Source organism: Oreochromis aureus, linkage group 11 (assembly GCF_013358895.1).
Source record: "Oreochromis aureus strain Israel breed Guangdong linkage group 11, ZZ_aureus, whole genome shotgun sequence".
In the NCBI taxonomy this organism is placed as follows: domain Eukaryota; kingdom Metazoa; phylum Chordata; class Actinopteri; order Cichliformes; family Cichlidae; genus Oreochromis; species Oreochromis aureus.
Genome location: NC_052952.1, coordinates 7,197,550 through 7,221,189, shown reverse-complemented (window position 1 = coordinate 7,221,189; position 23,640 = coordinate 7,197,550). Strand labels below are relative to the sequence as shown.

At 40.4% G+C, this 23,640-nt stretch overlaps 3 protein-coding genes across 6 annotated transcripts; 1 reads left to right on the top strand and 2 right to left on the bottom strand.

The window, feature by feature from the left end:
• Positions 1–2,337: 2,337 nt before the first annotated feature.
• Positions 2,338–11,418, top strand: LOC116330025 (CUB domain-containing protein 1-like). 2 transcript variants are annotated; one of them, XM_031752206.2, is made up of 9 exons: positions 2,338–2,603; positions 3,040–3,255; positions 3,351–3,713; positions 3,882–4,217; positions 5,173–5,364; positions 6,204–6,563; positions 6,696–7,052; positions 9,015–9,102; positions 9,301–11,418. In XM_031752206.2, the coding sequence occupies exons 1-9, from the start codon at positions 2,534–2,536 to the stop codon at positions 9,665–9,667; spliced, it is 2,349 nt and encodes a 782-aa protein (XP_031608066.2). In that variant the 5' UTR covers positions 2,338–2,533; the 3' UTR covers positions 9,668–11,418. The 2 variants fall into 2 exon arrangements, with proteins under 2 accessions (XP_031608066.2, XP_031608058.2); XM_031752198.2 differs by having other exon boundaries at positions 2,340–2,603; positions 3,849–4,217.
• On the bottom strand, positions 11,260–12,927 carry clec3ba (C-type lectin domain family 3, member Ba). 2 transcript variants are annotated; one of them, XM_031752217.2, is made up of 3 exons: positions 12,574–12,925; positions 12,366–12,464; positions 11,260–12,220 (listed from the first exon to the last, which is right to left on the bottom strand). In XM_031752217.2, exons 1-3 carry the CDS (start codon positions 12,668–12,670, stop codon positions 11,820–11,822), a joined length of 597 nt encoding a protein of 198 aa, XP_031608077.1. In that variant the 5' UTR covers positions 12,671–12,925; the 3' UTR covers positions 11,260–11,819. The 2 variants fall into 2 exon arrangements, with proteins under 2 accessions (XP_031608077.1, XP_031608085.1); XM_031752225.2 differs by lacking the exon at positions 12,366–12,464 and having other exon boundaries at positions 12,574–12,927.
• A 1,771-nt stretch (positions 12,928–14,698) lies between these two features.
• On the bottom strand, positions 14,699–22,788 carry fez2 (fasciculation and elongation protein zeta 2). 2 transcript variants are annotated; one of them, XM_031752237.2, is made up of 9 exons: positions 22,000–22,788; positions 20,593–20,701; positions 20,286–20,402; positions 19,991–20,123; positions 19,632–19,897; positions 19,393–19,473; positions 18,926–19,001; positions 18,789–18,854; positions 14,699–15,775 (listed from the first exon to the last, which is right to left on the bottom strand). In XM_031752237.2, exons 1-9 carry the CDS (start codon positions 22,335–22,337, stop codon positions 15,759–15,761), a joined length of 1,203 nt encoding a protein of 400 aa, XP_031608097.1. In that variant the 5' UTR covers positions 22,338–22,788; the 3' UTR covers positions 14,699–15,758. The 2 variants fall into 2 exon arrangements, with proteins under 2 accessions (XP_031608097.1, XP_031608106.1); XM_031752246.2 differs by lacking the exon at positions 19,393–19,473 and having other exon boundaries at positions 22,000–22,785.
• Positions 22,789–23,640: the final 852 nt, after the last annotated feature.

Below are 23,640 nucleotides of genomic sequence, written 5' to 3'. Positions count from 1 at the left end.
TCTTTTGGACTGTTTATGGTAAAAAATTTCTGGGAGGGAATGCGCCAAGAATAAAGTGTGTGTGTGTGTGTGTGTGTGTGTGTGTGTGGTATTTCATTGTGTTTTTTTTTTTTTTTCAGGAAGTGAGAGGAGCCACTGACTATATTGTCAAGACTTATATGTGTCAGGTGCAGTACATGCAAATTTTGGTATGATTTTGATACCAAGTAACTACAGGGCCAGTATTTCTGATACCAATACAGATATGGCCTTTAAATGGTGAGCAGACCAAAGTGCCTTTACTGTCAGGTGTCTTAGTTAAAGGGGGGTTAGCCCGGTGCAGAGCTGTTTCTTGTTTAGTCTAATTTTATTTGGGATTAGCTCCTTTAAGTTGGAGATGTTTTTTCTTTTTCTTTATTTTCATGTACAGTTTTTCTAGTATGATTTTTCTTATGTTGGGCCATCTAATCTTCACTGTAAATATTACACACTAATCCACTGTTGTGAAGAAATGAACTGAAAATAAGATTAGTTTCTCCTTGCACTACTCAGCCATCCTTATGGAATATTTTTTTGAGGAAAATGCACTCTAATATCTTAAAATTGCTGATGCACACATAAATTATAAGCTAAAGCAGGTCCAGCAGGCCCTAAGTAACTACAACCTACTTTAAATACCATCTATTCGCGTAATCAACCTCATTTGATTAATTTGTAACAAAGACATACATAAATTAGTGAGGGCATTTCTCTGCCACTCCTTTCTAGGGTGACTACATCCCAGAAACAAACTGTGGGCCAAACACTGTGTGTTATTGGGGACAAAGTGGGACATGTTAACAATGTTGGATAGTAGTGTGAAATTTTATATCAAACTTTTAAACCAATTTAAACTGTAAGCAGATTACCATTTACCACGAAAAGCCCAAATATACTTCAAATATACCATTTGATTTTGAGCCACTTTGAAATCTGGGACATGGGTCAATACATAAAAATTATGTGAAGTCCCACATGAGGAGGGCCATCTGGTCACCCTGTTCATTGCTGAAATGCCGATTTGAAGAGTTATTTGTCTCACACATGCTAAGAAACAACCACATAGAGTGCAACTTGGCCTTATTGTAACGCGTGAGCAGCAGCAGCGCATGCGTACATGCTCTGCGCGCATGTTCAGACGGGAGAGGCCTCTTCTTTATCAGCTGGAAGAATCGGCAAAGCTACATTGGACCTTCTGGCCGGACTGACCAGTTTATCGTGAGGACAAAAATGAATTTTTCTTTAACCTAGTCAGCCACAGAAGGACGTTTGTAATTCAGAGGGAAAAATTATTATGATTAATGTTCCCAATTACTTCTTCTTTATAAATAAATACAACACAACCTGCTTTTGCCTCTTTGATCCATTTCTTTGTGCATACTCAAATACCGTGAACTGGCTTTTGAGTATGCACAAACAAATGAACACATCAAGCTGCCTGTGCCTTTATATGTTCTGCCAGTTCTTTCTCCATATGGTCGTCAAAGACTGGATAGGCAAGTGCAGTTCCTCCATATCCTTTAATAGCCTTATTTCTTTTCCATCTATCTTTTTCTTCTCCATGGATCGTTTTAATGTCATCCTGCATATGTTCATCTTCTTCGAAACCTGAATGGACTTCCCCTTCTCCACCTTGTTCACTATAGTTCACAGCTCTGTCCAAGTCCTCTAACGGAGTGGAAGCTCTGCCTGTCCTCCATATTATAACTCTGTGGCATAACCATAGGCGTATAGACTCATAGTGTAGCTTACAAAAGCACTAAAACATTTGTGAAATCTTTTCAAACTTGTTTAAAACAGACAAAATAATCAAAACACCTTGATCACAGAAATTTTACCTGGAAAGGCAAAAATCACTTGAACTTAAATGTGCTTAATTCTCATGCAACGAGGCGCTTCTTTGCAGAATGAGAAAAATGTCGGACTCTCCACAAATGTGCGGTCACATAACCAATTTCTTTCCTAGAAACAGGGTGTGGCACAACTCCCTCGATCCTTTGTTCTGCTATTTTACACTCGATCATAAAGATTTTCACATGAAAGAGAAGACAAGCACAGTTGTTACTAATCGCATTCCTTAAGTCTAAAAACAGTGCAGGCTAAATCTTGATTTTATTGTCATGAGAGGACTGAGCCTGTTTTATCGTTTCGGGTAATATCGTATATCAAACTCTGCATATTTTCCAGAAATTTCACTTTATTTTAGCACTTTTGTTCTACATCACGTCAGGGGTGTCGTAACGCATCAGCACGCCTACCTGCCAAGATGGCGATTCTAGCCACGCCCTTAAACATTACCTGGCCTCAACACTCCCTCCTTGCTGGCACACCTTCACATTAGGAAGTGGGCTTAGGTAGCACTCGTTGTGTCAATAGCTGCTCCGTGAGCTTGATGTAACGCATAGGAAAATGTGGCGTCCCAGCTCCAGACAAGAAGCGATGAAATGATTCCGCTGATTTTATTTTTGTTTTTTCTCTCAGGATTGAAAGTTTCAGAGCTTCACTATAGGGCAGCATGTCCGTATCAACAAGCGCGGCCCTTCTGTGGATTTTTCTTCTTACGTTCATCGTGTCCACCGTGTCAGGTAACCTGAACCTTAAATATGAACCAGGGGGAGAGATTTGGTGTGAAATATTGGTGGGGTGGTGGATCTGTGCATTAAATATTGACACTGTCTTCACTCGGAAGCTGAAAACAGCTGAAGCAAGAAAATCCCTTTCAAGAAGCTCCCAGAGTGTCATTTGATATAGGCTGTGCCGGTTTTGCCCCTTTGTAAATTTGAATAACAAACATTTCAGTGTAAACTAGGTTATGGCCGACCCAGAGACCTGACTGAAGCACCATATTATGTGCTGAGCTTGCTCAGGTTTACTCAGTACAGACCTGCTTAGTCACAGGAACACTTAAGACAAGCTTCATCTGTCACAGCAGTCAGTTTTATTTGTGAATGTAATTTCACTGTGTTATTTCCAGATATGATACATCCCTTTGCTCATTATACACTCTGTGTGTGCTTCCAGGGGCCCTGAAGTTGACTCTCACTGCTGAACCTGGAGCCACCATAAACATCAGAAATAATAATCAGGTCAAAGGTTGCAAAGTGTGTACAGGATCAGGAAACGCACAACGTTGCAGTATTGAATCGATGAACTCATTCAATGGAAGTACTGTGTCAGTGGAGCTTGAATGCTCCAGACCTCAAGATGTATTCAGTATAGAAATTGTACGGCGTATAAGTAAGTGTCTGTGTGATATCTGATTATTTTATCAGTGAGACTGAATGTCCTGAGTGGACTAACACAGCATGGGTGGATTCATGTTCTCTTTTCAGATTGCACCACGAAGTCATGCAGTGGTCACATCATCCAGACGGACTCCAACTCGACTGATGCGCTGCGTTTTAACCGCACGTTTACCTGGAATCTAACGGCCGCAGCGCCAAAAGCTTTCCAAATAGATTTCACTAAGACGGGTCTTAAACAGATCAATCCATCTGAGAAATGTCCAGACAGACACACCTACACCCTCCAGGCCTTCCAGTCTACGGGCAATGTGGCTGTGGGGAAGTACTGCAGAAGTGGCACCATCAGCAGTGCTCTGATTTTGAAAAGCGGCAGCTTTTCTGTGGACGTCCCAGCAGAGCAGAAGCTGCAAAATGACAAGTTTGATGTGACTGTGGGGGAAAAAATCAAGTGTGAGTTTAGTTACAGTCACTGTTTTGTGTTTCATCCAAAATGACAGTTTCATTTAACAATTTTTGTTTTAATTTTAATTAATTTTGTGTGTGTGTGTGTGTGTGTGTGTGTGTGTGTGTGTGTGTGTGTTGTAGCTCTTGCCCGAATTTCTCTGACTTTACCAAAAGGGACCTCTTCCTCAGAGCTGCTCTCGCCGGACTACCCGGAGAGTTTTCCTGATGACGACATCATGGAGTGGTACTTTCGGGTCCCAGACAAACACAGGGTTGATGTTCAGTTTCTAAACCTCACACAGCCAGATTGTGTGAAGAAGGAAGTAGCAGTGGAGTACCACCAGAAAGGCAGGGTGACATCGGTTCTGGGACTAAATGACACACAGCCGCTCCAGAACCAGGGAGACTTTTTGCTCACGCTGAGGAACTGCGAGATGGAGAGAGCACCTGCTGATTCTCCTGGACTCACCTTCACCCTCAAGGTGTCTGCTTCCAGCCCAGCTTCAACAGGTCTGTATCTTATAAGCACTTGGTGGAGCATTTAGTAGCTAAAGTGTGAGTTGGTAGAGACCAAAAATGGAGCTAAAAGGAGATTGCGTATTGGACTTGGAATTAACCAAAAGGACATAACAAGACTACAAGTGAATACTGAGGATGTTTTCATGCCTTGAAGGTGTGTTATTACGTGCAGTGACATGTTTATATGTCAGACTTCTTCTATGTTAGAGCAGCACAACTGTGTAGCTACATACCAGACTTTACAGGTGTGTAGCTGATGAGGGCAGTCTGACCCATAAGTAAGCAACAAGCACAAGAAGCATGTTAGTCACAGGGGTTAAAAGCTCCATCACATTATGTCTTTAGCTGTAGTATTGTTAAAGAGGGGTGAGCTCAGATAGTCTGGTCTGTGGTTTCTCCCACTGTAAGGTGTTGGGGGATGCTGATGCTTCGTCTGACTCCAAGTGTTTCAAGCACATAGTTACTAACTGTAGCTCCATTTCCAAAACCAATTAATAATGTGTAGGTCCCACATGACTAAATTTAGTACTACAATTTCTTTTGTACAGTGGTTTTGCTGTTGGGGAGATGGGTGCTGCCTGCTCTACATGTTGCAGCATGCACTTGTATAAATAGTCTCTTTTTTTCTTTTTCTATCGTCTTTCTTAAAGGTTACAACAAAGGTGCAGTTTGATTAGTCAGGGGTATGACAATGTTCCCTTTCTTGTAATATTTGTGAATAGGAGGGACTTGGAAAGTGTGTCTTATGGCCTGTTTCTGAGCCCAGGCGAGCTCTTAAATTGCCTAATCTCTTAGTCATGTATGACAGCACTGATACATTTCCAGGAAAGCACTTCCTCCAGAGTTTGACGAATCACATTTGTTGTACGTGCACATTTTTCAGAGCCAAAGGAAAGCTCAATAAAACTTACTTTGTGCTTTTTTCTGTTGCCCCCACCCCCTCCAGTGTCATGTAAAGTAGATCTCAGCAAAACTGAGGGCCTTTCTCTGAACATTTCTACGTTGACACCGACCCCTGACTGCGTGATGAAAATAAACTCAGTGAAAAAAGACAACATCACAGTCACATCAAGTGCTGATCTGTCTTTTGAGGACTGCTTTCCTGACAACATGGAAGTCACAGCTACGCAACTCATAGGTAAATCAAGATTTACTTAAACTCATTTCATCAGCTGTTTAAGCCTCACTGTGTAAAATCCACAGATATAGCATCAATAATTCATAATAATACTTTTGTCATTTAATCAGCTAAAAATTCTATGGTCCAAAGTTTGAACATGTATATAATGATTGCTGTGAATTTTTAACTTAATATATTAAATAATTTTAAAAATGTAATTTTTGAGAAATGGTCTGTTGACTTCCAGCGTGTTTCTCATTTTAAAATCGGAGGCAATATTTGAATATCTCAAAAGAAATTTTTACTGGTTTTTCTTATCATAATTCTGGAAAGTGGATGGTAGGATCTTTTAAAAAAAATATATATATAAAATATATATATATATATATATATATATATATATATATATATATATATATATATATATATATATATATATATATATATATATATATATATATATATATATATATATATATATATATATATATATATATATATATTTTTTTTTTTTTTTAAAAGATCCCACCATCCACTTTCCAGAATTATGATAAGAAAAACCAGTAAAATTTCTTTTGAAGGCATTTAAAATGCATTGTAATATAGTGTAATTTAAGGATAAATATTCACTACTGTTCTAGATCTGTTACTAAGTTGTATTTTATTATATTATATTTTATTTTTCAGTTTATATACACGCCCCCTAATTTGGGTGCTCAAAGAAGAGGTTACAGCTGTTGGTTAGTTAGTTGCAGACCACGTGTTTAAAAATATCTGTACTACCTTCTACTAAAAGTGCTTCTCATTGTACTGTAAAGTACTTTATCAGTTTCATTTGGGAACCTCTTTCCGTTCAGATTGTAGTTCTGGTAAATGTCCTGATCCAGTCAGTCTGTTGGTGCCTCTGCTGCCATTCTGCCTCCCTGCACCTCTGAGCCGTGTGACGTGGATACTCCGTCCCGGTCGGCACGGCACCGTAAAGCTGATTTCTCCCACCGGGCCCCTCAAGCAGTCCTTACCCGGACAGCTATGTGATGACAGCGTCACTATTGATGTGGCAGAAGAGAATGGAGCACCTATTGGGACCTTCTGCCGTGACGGAGCCATACAGACCGTCCACATTCACACAAATGTGTCTGTCACATTGTGGTCCAGCATGAATGCTAAAGCACCAAGATCGGCTGTGTTGAATGCCAGTTTTGAAAATGAGATTACAGGTAAAAACAAGCACACTTGAAGAGCATAACTCTCCACGAAGGGCAAGGGCTATACTAAATAAGCTGAATGAAATAAGAACATTAAATAAACATTAATATTTCATGTTGTTTTCTTTTTGCAATAACCTTCAGAAAGATACATATTCACCGTTTTTCCAAAGAGAGACACCCCGGAACTTGTGGCTACTCCAGCTTGGCCAGCAGGAATGAAGGCCTCCTCCACCGTCTCCTGGATTGTCTCAGTTCCTCCAAAGATGGAGGCGCAGCTGATTTTTACCAAGCTCAGCCAGCCCAAGTGCAGCAACAGCCACACTAACATCCGGGTGCAAAGAATGGGCAGCCCCGAGGAGGACTACAGCCGCAGGGAGGATGAGATGGCCAAGAGTGAGCTCACGGTCTCCGAGAGCTTCTACCTCAACATGTCCAACTGTTTGCCTGAAAGAGGAAACTTCAGCGTGATTACCAAGATCTCCCTGCAGAAGAGCAAGTGTAAGAGGAAACTTTACAGTTACTTAATCTATATCGTAATTTTCTGATTTTTTTTTATATATATATATATCTATCTATCTATCTATCTATCTATCTATCTATCTATCTATCTATCTATCTATATATCTATATATCTATATATATATATATATATATATATATCTATATATCTATATATATATATATATCTATATATCTATATATATATATATATATATATATATATATATATATATATATATATCATTCTCAAGAATATTTCAATTAATTTCTGTGAAAATTTGTCCAGACACTCAAGGTCCACAAATGATTGTTTTTTTCTTTTTTTTTTTTGGGTCCTCTGGCTTTCGAAGACGAATGTGACAAACTTTAATTTGCTTGTTTCTGTTGCCTTGGTAAGGATGTTAGCCAGCTGAACATTTCGGTCAATATACTGTTGTGCATATGTAGATGAAAGGTGCATCCTATAGTTGTGCTGGCGAGCATCATCAGTGATCTTTCCTAGATTCCTTGGGTCATTCGGATTGGCGACCCAGCCAGGGGTTGATCAGGTCCTGACATTAAGCCTCGGATTTCCCCACTTAATCCACAGCCACCTGCAGGCTCCATCAGCTGCTTCTTTTGCAGTCCTGATGGCTATGTTTCTGTGTGGTCCCCTCACGCCTGGCAGGGTGAGGACTCTGCAGCCTACTTCAACATGAAGATGACATTGTGCTCACCACCCTTTTCTGGCAGTCCTCCCGAAACAAGTCCTTAACACTTGGCCAGCTTGCTTTCAAAAGCCTCCTCCATGTGATCTTACCGGTGCACAGTCAGTTCAGTCAGGGCAGGTTGTTTTGAAGGCTCTGAAAGAATGACAGTATGTGTCATCAGTGATGTGTCACAGAAACATGACTTGCTTGCTCAGACTGAGCACTAGTTCCCAGTTGTGTGAAGTGAAGACTTTGCTTTGTTCTGCGCTTTTGGTTTCTCATTAAGAAATGAAATTCATACACAGACTTGCCCTACAGCTGGAGGTGTGATGGGCTGGCAAAATGTCATACGCAGCTTGGTTGAGGAATTTAATTTGTTGGTGCTCTGCTCACCATATGTATTTACGTAAACTATCATCACTGACTGACTGGCTTTAGCATTTTGCCTAAAGAACTGCTGCAGTGGTAGCATACAGGAGTATGAAGCTGTAGTATGGCTTCAAAGTTGGGATCATGGAGGGCATGGATACTGAAACTGTTTTCTTTTTTAACCTTAGTGCAAAGTTTTATTCTGCTTTGCTGATTTGTAATCAGTGTTCTGTTTGGGGGAAAAGTTGGCTTACACAGTTACTTTCCTTCTTTCTTTCTTGTGCAAGAATAATCCTCCAGTATCAGGATTGTATTTATCTATTATTTTGTTAATCCTTCAGCTTCAGGGGGCAGCAGCCTAAGCAAGGACACCCAGACCTCCCTCTTCCCAACTACCCCTTCCAGCTTATCTGGGGGAATACTGCTGCATTTCCAGGCCAGCTGAGAGATGTAATCTCCCCAGCATGTCCTGGGTGTGTCCTAGGGCATCATTCCAGTGGGAAATTCCGGAAACACTTCAGCCAAGAGCTTCCCAGAAGGCATCCTAGTCAGATTCCTGAACTACCTCAATGTGCTCCTTTCGATGTGGAGCAGTAGTGGCTGTATTCTGAGCTCTGTGAGATGGCTGACTCCTCCCTCTCTCACTAAGGAAGAGACCTGCCACCCTTCAGAGAAAGCTCATTTCTTTTTATGCCCAGAGTTTGAGACCATAGGTGAGGGTTGGATGGTAGATCAACCGGTAAATCGAGAGCCTTGCTGTCATACTCGGCTCTCATTACCACCAACGGATTGATGCACTGTCTGCGTCACTGCCAAGCGTCCACCATCCGTCTGTCAATATCAGGTAAAAATATGATAGAAAAAGCTAACTATGGTGTTTGTTGCCATTTTTTCCTTCTAGACCTTTTACTAATCAACATCCTGAGTGTGGTGGCTGCTCTGCTGGTCATTTTTGTCATGGTGCTGGTTGTGGTCTGTGTGGTGATTAGGTGAGTATTACTATTTTATGCTTTGTTCTTTGAGTTTTATTATTTTTCTTTACAATTAACATGGGTATTTTCACATTGTTTACTTATCTGCTCTCCTCAACCTGCTAGAAATTTTTGTCCTTCATCGAAATTGACAGCGAGCATAACTTATCAGTAAATTTAATTTAAAAAACTCCAATCTTCTTTTCTGCCAAACAGGAAGAAGAAGAAGAAGAAGCTCAATCATGAAGTCTCTGTCTATAATCCAAATGGCATCAACTTCCTGCCAGGATACAACGGACCCCCAAAAACACACGAAGACGATGACGCTCACGTGTACACCTCCATCGACGACACACTCGTCTACACACACCTGTTCAAAAAGGGTGCAGATATTGGCATCTATGGAGAAACATACCAACCTTTCACGGGACACACAGACTCTCAAAAGCCACTGCTCTCATCACAGAAGGGTCCTCCACTTCCCAACAAGTCTCCGAGCCAAGTGCAAACCCTGATGGACCAAAGTGAGGACGAACAGTCTTCAAATCTGGGGCCTCGGCTGGAGCCAGAGGGCGGCAACTGAGCAGAAGATTGGACTCGACTTTTTGATTTTTCTTTTGACCCACTTGAACTTTGGGATATTTATTCCCTGTGTGATTGCTCGCTGTTCAGACCCCTACAAGACACTTTTTTGCATTGAGTGCAGCTTTTGCACTAAAGTGAGGCACACACAAACCGCTTCCAAACCTGTCTGCAGCTGTTACAGCGTTTTGTCTCAGGTTAAGGCTCTTCTTTTTCAAAAGGAGCACTTAATCATTCCTTCTACACGGGTTTTTAGTTTTTAAAAAGAGGTCTTCTGTTGCTTTCAGGCAATGAACGTTTTCCATTTGTGATATTTTGTAAATGCATTATATCGTTATCAGAACACAACGGTCTGGACTGCAGCAGCTGTATGTTGTAGCAGCATGTCCTTCTGTTGTTCATTGTTGCTTTTTGTTTTCTAGCTGTAGCATCATTACACCATAAATGAGCCTTACAGACGGGTCAGGCTCCCTTTAGAAATTAGTAAGGATCTTATAGTTGTTTTCAGTCATTTGTGTTACTGGTGCCAAACTGAAACCAAGCATTTGAGAAGCTTAAGCCTAAAGTGCTACTAGTTCATACTGAGACTGTATATCATGATCAGCACTGATCAGTAGTTAAAAAAAACCTATTTCACCACTTGTTGTGAGGACAGACACAGCCCCTCTTTTGGATTACAATGAGAAAAATATAGATGTATTTGCAGTATATCAGCAGCTGCATCTGCCATAAAATGTATTTATTTAGTAGTGAGCTGTAATATATTGCTGTTTAAATGTCCTTTATTCTAGCATGAGCCTAAACACGAAAGAGAAAAGTTTTCTTTCAAGGCATGCGTCTGTCCTCTTTGAGGAAAAGTGCTTCAGAAGGACTTTGGTCTTGAAAATTCCTGTTCCCTCCTGCATTTTAGCAAATGAATTGTAGATGGAGGCAAAGTTCAAATATTTTTAAAGGCCTATATTCCCCTCTGAGCAAATACAGTGTCCCTTTGCTCATTCTCTGAATGTTACTGGTGTCTTTAGAGCTGCGGAGTGTGGCCATAAATCTTTTATAGTCTCAGTGGCTCACGGTGAGTAAAGAAATGTTAGAGGAGCTTTTAAAATCAGTGAAGTTTGGAGATGTTCAGACTTGTTGATCTGTCGCCTTCATTTGGGTGAGTAAAGTATTTTGAATGCAAACACAGGCTCTATATTTTGTAAGATAAAGAGCAGTACACACATAGTGTGTGGGTGGGTGGGTGGAGGTGGGTGGAGGTTGTACGTGACTGTACTCATCATACTCATCACTCATAGTAGGGATTTTCTGGAAAGGCTGGATTTAGTTCCAGTATAAAGTGGACAGGCGGGAGTCTTGCGTTCATCCTGAATCAGTTGCACAATACAATGAATCAGTTAATATTACAGTTGACTAAGAGCTACTTTAGTGACTTTATATTTTATACAGCCCTAATATGGCACACCTATTTAAAAAAAACAAGAAACTACACTACGCTCATGTTGTTTTTTTATTTTGTTTTGTTTTATTTTTTTAGTTTATTTATGGAGGAAATGAATGTATGATCCTGTGATGTGACCACGAAAATGACAACAATCATAACCCAAAAGGTTTTATTTATTAACTTTGGTTGTAATAGATTTCTTACAAAAGCTTTTTTCTGTATGAGGAGTAGTACATTTACATTATATCTGCTGCTGTTTGTTTCTTTGTTTGTTTTTTACATCAGTGAGAAGAATAAAATGGTAAACATGTTCATTAATATCCTGTAATAAAACATGAGAAGCATAACTTAACATTTAGAAATAAAGAAGGTGGCACAGAAAAGGAGCTCTGCAAATAGAACTTTGTAACTCAGTAAGAAAAGATTTTGTTGCGTTAATTGGCGGCTAATAAGAAAAAACAAAGACAAACCCTCCAGTGTTTACCTCGATGAATATTTAAAGTATTGTGTATGGAGTGTAAGTACAAGTGGGTGTAGCTTATACAAAGAGCACCAAGCGAAATCTCTGTTCTGGACTGACATCTGGAAGGCTTGGCCGAGAAAATGCAGGCTGATTAAAGATGCAGCGCATTATTTTTCAGCGTATTTCATAATGTTGCACTTCATGCTTACAAAGCAATGTCAGAGATAGAAAAACAGAGCAACAGATGGTCTCTCAGACGATGTTGAACTCGCACACAGACGCCTTCTCAGCCTTGCAGTTCTCATCGAACCACTTCCCGTTGGCCGTGGTGGAGAGGACGGCGCAGTTCTGATTGCGTCCCCCATCTGGCTGCTGGGTGATTTCAGTCTCCCAGTTTTTGAAGCGCACATTAGAGCCTGATTGGTCAACCCAGTGGCCATCGGTAACCATGTCATTAATGCCCAGCCAGATGTGCTCATCGGGGCCGATGCTCTGGCGTACGTAGCTGTAGAGCTGGTCGTTTTCGTCTCCTGTTAGAGGAGTGCTTAGGCTGCCTCCTTTGGCGATGCAGTCATCACTGGCGGCATGGAAGGATTGTTTCACCAGATTGGCCAGAAAACACTTTCTGTGGATCTTTGTGCCCTTTAGACAAACTGATAGAGAGGGAATTATGAGAAAGCTGTTTAACTAGAAAATGACATGCAGCCTGCAAACTGAAGCAAATACTTGAGTGGATTGTGCAACTTTGGGGCATTCTTTACAAAAAACCTAACTGCTTGGTGTTTGTGAAGTCTACACCTGTTTGTAAAGCTTGCTGCTCTTTCAGCACGTTCAGATCCTGAATAATCTCATCAACTTTCCTCTGCAGATTCTCGATTGCAGTGTTGATGGCAGATTCTGCACAAAATTACCGAAACAAACAAAAAAAAAAACAAGGTGAACTCTAACAATACTGTCCTGTAGAAGACACTGATTTTATATTCAGCTGGTGAATATGAAGTCCTACCTTTTTTGCCATTTCCTTTCTTCGAGTTCTGCTGGAGTGAGGCGTGTGCCAACAAGAGAAGGCAGAGCACCATCCAAAGTCCTCTAGCATCCATCATACCTGGGAAAAACACCTTAAATCCAATGCAGGGAGCCTGTTTTGGTGCAGCACAGCTTCTGAGCGCTGGCCAGACTGTGGCGTTTTACACACTCAGGCTGGAGGCACAGAGCTGAGTGAGGAAATCTTATCTGAGAGAGAACAAATGTTTTGCAGATGTTTGACAGAGGTTTGTGTTGCTTTTGAAAGGCTGAGGCGAGATGATGGGGAGCAGCTTTCTGTATTTAACAGTGTTCAGACAAGCATGGCTGGTTTTTCCATATGTTTGTAAGATACCAATAAATTACAGATATCCTTTTGTCTTTTTGAGTGTGCAGTCATTTATTACATAAATAGAATTTAACAGGATCGGCATGTTGATGAAGCTATTTTGTCAATTACCTGCATCGGTTTTTGTTTAACAGCAACAACTATTAAAATGACAAACACATGAAAAGGCTTTTATCTTAGTTTTTTGAACTGTCGATCTAATCTCTTGTTTTCCTGTCACAGAGCCAGCTGTATTTCTTTTAAGGGCCAAGGTTGGATGTTTTGGGGGGGGGTTCCCACAGCTTACATCTGGATCGCCTAAATGAGCTGGAGGGTGTGTAACTGACATGTGGCAGAGACTTGTGTAATAAGAAATTTCTCTATTGTGAAATTGACTTTAAGTTATGTTTTGTGTGTTTCTGGAAGCCCATAGAGTTTTACTGACCATCAGCCAGCAATGAAAGGGAAGACTTGCCAAGACTCCAACCAGTCACTAATCCCACATTTCACAGAGACTGGCAAACACAAGCAAACACTTGAATTATCATTCTCATGTGTACAGTCATTTGGAAAAAAAGGCAAATTCTCTTTCAGTCTAGAGGTTTTAGGTATCAGGACATAAAATAAAAAATCATTTGGCTCTTAAGATCCTTGAAAATAATGAAAATGCAAACTCGGATGAACAGCAACACATGACATATTACACCAGAGGCAGTGTGGAAAAATCCTACGATTTAACCACCTCTGGCAACAGTAACTTGAAGTAATTGTACTCTGTATGACTTAATCAGACTCTCAAGTTGTGGAGGACAGTGTTGCTTCAGTTCATTCAGATTTACAAGCATTAGTTCATTATTCAGGCTGAGGTCTGGAATTGGCTGGACCACTGCAACATGCTGATTCATTTCTCGTTCAGATAATCCGTCGTAGATTTGCTGATGTGCTGCGATCATCGTCCTGTTGTATGACTGTTCTATCCAAGCTTTAGGTGTCGGGCAGACAGCTTAAGCTCATATTTGACTCTAAAGTACTTTAGCATGCAGACAAATTCATGGTTGACTTGATGACTGGAAGGTGCCCAGGTCCTGTAGCCACAAAACAAACCTAAATCCCTCCTGTTGTTGAAAATGACAGCACACATGCTGGAGAGGCAACGAGCAGTCCTCTCCCAAAAAGGGAACAGTTTGCAGGCAGTGGAGAAAGGAATGCAGTCCATTCCTCTCTCTGTATCCCGGCTGACTGATTTTTCTCTACAGTTGCAGTTTGTTAGTCCTCCTCCAGCCAATTCAGGGTGCACAGCTCCAGCTTCTCTAGGATGGCACATCCATACAGGCATCAATTCAGTAGCAGGATGGGTGTGTGTTCATTTGTGTGAGGAGGAACAGGATGAGCACTGCCAGGATCCAGCAGGTTATTTATGTGCATATTTTTGACAAAATTGTCAGACACAGACTCCTTAAGCATAGCAAGATATTAAATAAAGGGGATAAGTGTGTTTAGGCCATCTATCTACAGTATTTTGTACATTTTATTTGCGTTTTGTATTTTTGTTACAGACCACTGACTGAAAATCAAGGTGCATATATTTCTCGGTGATGCTGTTTGAGGTAGAAATGCTGGTGCTAATTGTCACTATAGTGAGCATTCCCAGAAATTTGATCCTGTCCTTCTGAACGTAGCGTTTCACTGGGATTTTCTTACCCGGATGATTGAGCATGCATCAAGATATAGTGAGCATTGTTTGAAATTAAGAAAAGACACAATGCGATTCTTTTATCAATATTATCAATATTTTATCAAGAGAATATTTACAAAATAAATAAACATGGAAGCAGGTTCTGTGGTTTAGTAACATGACATTCAATGAAAATAATTCATTTATAATGTACAAAAGTTCAGCCAAAGGCAAAGGCAGCTTGTATAAAGTAATACATAGAGAACAGCAATGCCCATTGGTGGTGTACGCCGCCCCATGCACAGAGGCAAGAGTACAGACAGTGCGTGGGTCACAATTCACTCAAATGCATAGTTAGTAAGTTAATCAGTAAATATCAATCCAGGCTACGTCACCTCACCCATCAACACAGTACGTCATCTTCTATGAAATTATAACAATCATGTTTACAGCGTACTAAGATGAAAGCAGATGGCTGCCCTCTGTCTGCGGCTACATGGAAAACTGAACTATATCATAGTTTTGTGTTTATAAACACAGGTTTCAGATAATCTGAGTACTCTTCATCATTTTGTATTTAATGATTTGTATCTTGTTCCCTTAGAGCTCTCTCATCTGTTTCAGGTGCTACTGTAATAAATGCTATCTTGTGATTCACTCTCCTCTTTTTTAAAATTCTTAAGTTATTTTCTGTGTAAGTTTATCAGTTTAGAAGCTTGTTAACATTCACTATTATGATTCTCTGTTACTGCAACATCTGTATCAGAGCGTTTTGTGCATCGCGTTTTCCGCTCTGTGTACAGCTCAGCACTTCCGATAAACACAAAGCCAACCGCGGTGCAGCTTTGCTCTAATCAATAAGCAAAGCTCAGTGCACGGTCAGTCTACATTTCTTATATCATTTATCAACTTAGGATACACTATCACCCTGCGAGACAATTAAAAACAAAAATTCACAAGAATACACACGCTTTGAAATCATAGTGCTTGCACAAAATAAATACAGCTTAATGAAAATCCGGGGAAAAAATGTGACACACAAAGGTAAAAACATCCAGGAATAAATTAAGTGTGCTTCATGTTTGCAAAAAAACAAAACAATGAGTCCTTTTCTTCTTTTCATCACGCTTAACAATGTGGAACCTTTGCAGAGCCTCCCTCTCGTCTATGTCGGGCAAACCACTGGAATAACAGCAGAGATCAATATTAACAAAGCTGCGATTGAGCTGCTGACACAGCCTCAGTATAAGGTATTAATTACAATCCAGGAGATAAAGACGAGGAAAAACAAAAGGATGTACGTGAGAGACTAAACCTATTTCTGGTGCAGGTAGAGTGATTCAAATACAGCCTTACCTGTGATTAATAACTATTAATCATCATAGCAGTGTCTCATATAATAAGTGGTAGGTAAACAGATCTCTATGTGAGTGGTTGTGAGTCAGTCTGCAGGTCTAGACACTAACAACCGTGCAGGAGAGAGGGGAAGTGCGAGGGGAAGCATCGGGGTCAGACTGCACTACAGTTCAGTGGTCAAGAGGAGGCGCTCTCTCATTATGAGTAACACCACCACAACACTCATAATCGAACGTGTCACAAACCTCTCCATCCAGGGCTCACACCAGAGCTACGAGTGTGGGGCAGCGATTTGTTATGAAGAATAGCACAAAAGAAATATAGGAAGAAAAAATAAAGGAATGAAACAGAAAGTGAAATGTGGACGAAACAGTCAAAAAGACAGACTGCAAATATTTAGAGATACTAAAGCTCTGTACTGGGTAAACATCATATGCACAGTGTTTAAAATTCAAGTAGCATTTTTATAATATGACCCATTGCTAAGGGTGTAATTCACCAAAAATTAAATGGGATTTCAGTCTATTTTATTTGAAATTACAATGTATTTACCTACGAATCCTTATCCAGTACACAGTGCAGAGTAACGGGGTAACAGTTCAGGTTTTTACAGGAAAGGAGACTCAAATTATACTGAGAGTAATTTTAAATAGTGTGTAAGTAACTGTAAGTAGTGTCGGATTGAACTCGTCTTTTTACAGTTACATTATGCTTTATATTGGTGTGCTTTATGGATATATTTTATTTATATTCAGCTATACCGTTCTTCCTTTTTAATTTGTACAGTTCAGTCATGTCTTTGGTTTATTTTGTGTTTTCTACACAAAAGCTACTACACTACACTCTTCCGCAAAATGACCTGGAAGTAACACACCTCTTACAATGAATTTTGCACTACTGCAAGTAATTCACGCACTACTTAAAATGAGTTACTATGTACTTACTATATAATTTTACTTACTTCCTATATAATGTGTGTTTCCTCCTGTAAAATTACAATGAAATTACTTGCAGTAAAAAAAATTTCCAGTAAAAACTTGACTTCTTATACCCTGTTGATACACTCCTTATTGTAGTTCATTTACCCATAAGTATATGTAGATTAACATAATCACACTGTAATTTCAGACTAAATTATATTAATTCCAGTAAATTCCGGTTGAATTACACCCTTAGTTCAGACAATATTATAAAGTGGTGCCAAAAGTAATTTTCTACATTTGTTGCTGATTTCATTACACTCTGAAAGTGATTTTGAAGGATCTGCTGATGTGTTCAAAATACTTAATGAAGATTTACCAGCAAGAAACCAGATGTTAAATTTGGACTTTTACACAATCAGGTTTTATTACGTCTCCAAAAAACTTTAAGCCAACTCCACAACAGGCATATCAAAAGGTGACACATAAGGGGACGATGCTTTAATGGGGTAATAGAGAAGACCCATTTTCATCACTGTACACAGGCCAAAGTCACCCCCTAAAGGCTTGTTTAGTCAAAAACTCATGTTGAAGATCGCTTTCAGAGGATTTCGTAATGAACTGAAATCAAACGAATTTGAGCATCAATGATTTACAACATATGGTTGCAGCTAGGGCTGCCACAAACGATTATTTTGATAGTCGACTAGTCACCGATTATTTTTGCAATTAGTCAACTAATCAGATCATGCATCCATTGGGCGTAAAATGTACAGCTTATTGCACCAGCATGCGTCTGCTCTTATATAACTATCATTAGCTTACAGCTTGAAGTGTTTAAGGTATGTGCTAACTAAAAATAAAGACAAGATGATAGTTTATTACACTTTTAATGAAATTTGCAGATTGTTTCAGTGAAGTTTAATAAACTCAGCCGTCTGCTCCTTGCTATCTAAAATATAACAGGACACCGGAGTATATTCTGGAGCATCTCACACTTCTGATAATCAGTTGTCTGCTTGACGTTTATTCATCTGTGCAAAAACTATAACTTTATTTCTCAGCCAAACCAATTTACTCAGGAACAAATAAAATACAAAAAAAAAAAAGCCAAACAATAACATTTTTAAGTTATCTAAGTGACTTATATTACATGTCTAACCTGAGTAGCGAAAAGACGGCGGTGAGTTTGAAAACGATTTGCCGGGAGTCCGGTGTTCTCACCGACTCTAATGAGCCTAGAACCCCGCTCGCTATCGAGCTGGTGGGTAACATATCGTCTCCAAAACGTCGGAGCGCTTTTGAAAATATGTGGTGTCTTGATAGACTGAGCAAATATTTGAGGTTTACACAGCTACATTCTCACCTGAAAATATGTTAAACGTTTATTTTGTGACCCAGAAAGAATAATAAGAGTAACATTAAAACTAACTAGCTGCCGCCATTGTTGACAACTGCGCTGGGCGCGCTATGAATTCTGGGACACAGTTTCTTCTTCTTCTTGGGTTTTAACGGCAGCTGGCATCCTTGTACATGCAGTGCTGCCATCTTCTGTTTCAGTCCGTTATTACACTCTTAAATACTACTACTTATTCCTGCGTCTTTTGGGATCTTACAAAGCTTCAAACGACGCGTCGACTATTAAATTAGTCGTCGACGATTTTAATAGTCGACGTAATCGTGACTAGTCGACTAATCGTGGCAGTCCTAGTTGCAGCATATATAACCGCTGCCGCGTTCCTTTGAGCTTACATCATCAGCACAATAATAATTGACTGCTATTGATCTTTTAGGTTATGTGGAACAAGGATGACATATGCAGACATACTGCCCACACGGGATTGTTGGGAGTCTCTCTGTGATGTTATTTTACTTCAAATGTAAAGCACCCTGTGTAACAGCAAAAGAGAAAAGCTCACCTTTGAGAATGTAGTCTGTTAGGAGGCTGGGCACCTTGTCACTATCATCTCTCATAGCTTGCAGAACTGGGAATTGAATGAATCAGAGTTAGTGAGTCAACTGCAACAAACTGCACAGTGCAGGTGAAGCAACTTACTCTTGGTCAATATCTGGAGGTCTTCAATCGAAGGAGGATGTCCCTTCTTCTCGTAAGGGATGACTGTGGTCAAATACTGTAAAACATTTGAGAAAACACACGGATATTAAAGAAAACAACACGTTAAGCCTGAACTTTAGTGTCTGATCTTATTAATAGTTTTGAGATTGCGGAGTAGAAAGGATGTTTGTGTTTTAGGGTGGTTCCCAACCCTTATTTATCTGATGTAGCACTTGGCAGATAAACTCAAGAACCCTTGTTCAACAACACCTCTCTTGTTCAAACACGTTCCTTTGAGCTCATTTCAAACTGGATTTGAACTACTTTCACTAGAGCTATTCTGTCCACATACTCCATACCCAACATAGGTACACCCAAAGATAAACTGCAGGTGTGAACCACTCGAGAGCAGAGAAGAAAAATGTTACAAGTGGAAAGCTGAGAGAGAAGAGGAAAAGCACAGTAACCTGTCTCTCACTGCACCCGCTCCCAAAAGTTTGACGGAAACTGTTTTGGATAACAGAGGAGATCCCCTCCATGCTGAAGCGCTGACAAGGAAGGAAGAAAAGCAAAGGAAAAAAAGATTACCAGAGAGAGCAGAAATACAGTAAATACAGCAGACACTAGAAAAGAAAGACCACTCTTTCACTCTACCAACACCTGGTGATAATTCCTTAAAACCTGGCTGTAAAGTTAAAGTACTCACCGATCCAAGTGTTTTCTCTGGAAGACCTTGCGATTTCCCAGCTCCACCTTTAAGCTTCTTCTTCTTCTTGAGCGCCTCGCGGTACTCCTTCTGCCGGTTCTGCACGTCGATGAGGGCTGAGATGAAACTGTTCTTCACCTCTTTCTCAAAGTCCAGCTCATCCCTGAGAGCCAGCTGCTGAACCAGCTCCTCTGAAAACCTCCTGATCTTCATTTCAGTCTCCTCCAGACACTCATTCAGCTCTGCAATGCTCAGGGCCTCCATCCCTGGACCACCAAAGCATATTCCCTTAAATTACTTATATAATATGCAACAAAATAACCCATCATAACACACTGTTCTGATCAGCAGACACTCACTCTCCTCGTAGTCAGAGCAGCTGTTGGGCTGCTGGACGTCCACAGAGAGCATTGACAGGTCCGACTGTGATGGATTATGTTCTGCCTCCATGTCAGGAGAGTCCTGCATCATTTCCTCTATCTCCTCGATAACCTGCATAAAAGAGCCAGCTCTTAAAATAACCCATCGAGCATGAGTTATTAAACATCTGTGGAAAAGATTTCAGCCATGTTAAGCTCTGCCTATACAGGCTTGACCCAGTGTGGCTGCTTCTGGGGTGAACTATGCTGGATTCTGACAGGGCGTGTAACGTACCTGCTCTGCTGTGAAAAGGGGCTCCTCTGCGATGCAGGAGACAATGATGGAGTGCATGTCTAGCTGATCCCTGAGCTCCTCATCGTCTGACAGCTCCAACGCAACATCTGCCTTTCTCTAACCAGGAACGGAGCAGGAGGAGGGAATTTAATCAAAGCACTAAACCCTGGCACAATGAATATTTGAGATTTGCGAGATGACCGGAGGAGGGATTTGGCATTGGAGGGAGGGGAGCCGGGTGGTGTGATGAAGGGAAAAATGAGACAGAGATAGGATGGGATGGGCCAGAAGAGGTGGAATCACTCACGGGTTTCTCCTCCAGGTTGATTGCGGGAACGTGGAGGGAGCGCGTTCGAGAACGTTTCCAGTCCACGGGCATCACATGTCCGTAGTTAGCCGTCAAAGTGTTCCAGATTCTGAGGGGACACGAGACTTTCATTACAAACCACATACTCTGCGGATTTCATTTGCAGCTGCCTGAACATGTTGCCAATGGGGTCTAAGCCTGGATCTGATGACTGTAAACATCTTAGGATCTGTGTTACAAACTAAGTATGTCAAGGTTGAAATCAATCAAAATAAACATATGAACTGCAAAAAGAATGAGGGTATTTATAGTTTGAGAATAAAACTACATCTTCCTGAGGTACATATTAGGATCTGCTTCATCTTTTCTTTGCATTTTTAAAGATTATTTTCTCATTTTTAATCATTACCAACAATAGCAACAGTTCTCCTGTTTGCAGCACTTGAGATAATCACAGCATTCCTGGAATTCCCCTTTAGCGATAAATTTTTTTTACTAAAAACAAACCTATGTTAGCAGCAAGGACGTTGGTACTGACTGCAGGCACCACAGAAATACTTTTTTATTGCCGCATCTAAAAACATAACAATCAGATTAAGCAGGTCTGATGCCAAGGTTAAAAGTATAATCCCCTACACAGCTTATCAGGTTGAAAATACCACAGATGATGACGTTTAAAAAGTGCCACTTACACCCAGAGCTGCAGCATCATGCCTCCTGATGGAGCACTTAAGTAGAGTTTCATGTTTCCTATTTAGGATTTGTTGAGGATTTTTCCAACCCTGACCTCCCATTTCTTTTCAGTTTAACACTTTAAGGCTCAGTTTCCCAGACATGGATTAAGTCTAGTGTGAAACTGAAAACGTTGATTTTTTCCCCCCCTTTCAGTTTGTGAATAGGTTGGGAAACTGGCTGTAAATGTTTTTGGAATGAACACTGGGGGGTTTAAAACAATCCCCAACTCCTAAGTGTGGTAAAAAAGAAAATGCCCAAGGTGACTTTTTAAATAACCAGCAGCCTACCCTAATATGAAATTATTATTATTAATGCATACCTGATAAATTACTTTAACCAACTTTAAATATAATATAGCAGTTATTTTGAAACAAATATATCTCTTGCAAAAAGCTGCAGTGTTAAAAATATCAGAAAAATGTTGATTTTAGAAATGAGTTAAAAATAAAACTGAGTATAGGCCAATATCGATCTTTAATATAGGGCACATAAGATTAATCTGAATTAAAGATTACTCCGTTTATCTTGACAACAGATGATATGACGATGCCATTACTTCCTATTTTAAATGTTCCCAACATGTCTTTCCGTGTTTTTTAAACTGTATTGGAGCCTCCACATGCGCACTGGATGGGAAACACGCAGCCTGCCGTAGACAGGCCGTGGACTCACTCGTCTTTATCCAGCAGCGTGTCCTCGGCGATCACGGCCACGGGAGCGATGCTCTCCGTCTTGGCGTCAAAATTTTGGAAGCACGTGGTTAACTTCTCATCGAAATCGTTCACCAGATCCTCCATAGACCGGAACCCCGCGTTCTCTCTAGGGGAGAAGCTGCTGTCGTGCAGAACATCATCATCATCATCACCGCCAAACAGGAGCGACTGGGGCGCCGCTTCGCTCGCGGCGGCGGCAGCGTTGACACGGCCTTTCTGCAGCCCTTCCTCTGACACCATGCTCGGATCACCCAGGTTCGGCCAGTCGTCGTCGAAATGTGCTATAGGTGCAGCCATAGCCCGGACCGGCCTAGTCGCCCCGGGTGGATGATAGATGTGTTGTTGTTGTGGGACTGGCAGGCCTCCGCATCCTCCCTGTCTGCCCGCTCACTGCCCACAGCGAGCCTGCGCCGGGCCGACTAGCGGCGAGACGCGGAATATAAACAGGTCACGGTGACGTGGGGTCTGAACAACAACGTGATTGTTAAAAGCAATAAAAACGCATCATGATCATTTATCACTACTGACCCTATACAATGGCGAGTTTATACCCTTTTTGAGGTGGTGGTGGCGGTGGTGTGTGTGTGTGTGTGTGTGCGTATTCAAGCTCCCCTAAAAATAAGACTGTCTTCAAAAAGAAGATGAAGAGGTAATTTCGTGACACAGTTCAGTATTGAAGATTCAAAACACACAAAAGTGCAAACTGTTCAGGGTCGTTGTTGTTACGTAAAGTGTGAAGATTATGTGTATTTACTCTGAATAGCACCAAAAACGTTAGCTATTGAAGTACAAATACCTTGTAACTGTACTTAAGTACAATTTTCAGGTGTCTGTACTTTGCTAGAGTATTTTTTTCTGACTACCTTTTACTTTTATTACATTTTTAAAAATGTTCTACTCCTTACATTTTTCGTTTAACGAAAAGTAAGTTGGGTATTATACAGTTGATATCCTGTTAGATTCTGCACAATAACAGAAGGACTATGAATTAAAAAACTGTCATATAAAAGAAACTCTATTACGAGTTTCTATTTAATCCAGATGTATGGAGCGCCAGTGTGACGTTTTTAATTGCTTAATATACCATGGACAGCATTTATGTGGTTAAGAGACTGAAACAATGGTGTAAACAATACTGAAACAAACTTACTTCGGAGGATTCTGGTCAACATGATTAAGCCTTTGTCTCAGGTTTCATAATTAAAGTGTAAACTGGTGTATTAACCTGAAAACTGTGGTTATTAATTCTGAATTATTCTTAGACACTGAATTATTCTTAGGTTATACAAGTAATTAGATTGCTTATGAAGGTACTATTTTATTGTGTATCCAGTTGAATATGTGCTTTAAATATGACTAATAATGTGCATTAAAGGCACAGATGATCACTAAACCACTAATTACTTTCCACAGTAATTTGTTTGCACAACAAAACCTTTTATTTTGGAGATCTGTGATGTAAATGTGCCTGTCTCTAAAGGGCTTTGGACCAACTTCTGTACTATAGGTTATAAATAAAATAAATGTGGCAGTCAACAGAAAAAGTGTTTTTATTTTTTCTTTTCCCTCCACCCCAAAATTGAGTGGGCTCCATACTGAA

Bases quoted from the DNA above. Each gene is read 5' to 3' on its own strand.
- clec3ba (XM_031752217.2), bottom strand. From the start codon at position 12,670: ATGATGGATGCTAGAGGACTTTGGATGGTGCTCTGCCTTCTCTTGTTG. The intron at 12,465-12,573 runs GTAGGACTTCAT...AATTTTGTGCAG, and splicing joins GAAAGGAAATGGCAAAAAAG to AATCTGCCATCAACACTGCA. The intron at 12,221-12,365 runs GTGTAGACTTCA...CCTCTCTATCAG, and splicing joins GCAGCAAGCTTTACAAACAG to TTTGTCTAAAGGGCACAAAG.
- fez2 (XM_031752237.2), bottom strand. From the start codon at position 22,337: ATGGCTGCACCTATAGCACATTTCGACGACGACTGGCCGAACCTGGGT. The intron at 20,124-20,285 runs GTACGTTACACG...TCTTTTATGCAG, and splicing joins CCCTTTTCACAGCAGAGCAG to GTTATCGAGGAGATAGAGGA. The intron at 18,855-18,925 runs GTAAGTTGCTTC...TTCAATTCCCAG, and splicing joins CCTCCAGATATTGACCAAGA to TTCTGCAAGCTATGAGAGAT.
- LOC116330025 (XM_031752198.2), top strand. From the start codon at position 2,534: ATGTCCGTATCAACAAGCGCGGCCCTTCTGTGGATTTTTCTTCTTACG. The intron at 3,256-3,350 runs GTAAGTGTCTGT...TTCTCTTTTCAG, and splicing joins AGAAATTGTACGGCGTATAA to ATTGCACCACGAAGTCATGC. The intron at 5,365-6,203 runs GTAAATCAAGAT...CTTTCCGTTCAG, and splicing joins CACAGCTACGCAACTCATAG to ATTGTAGTTCTGGTAAATGT.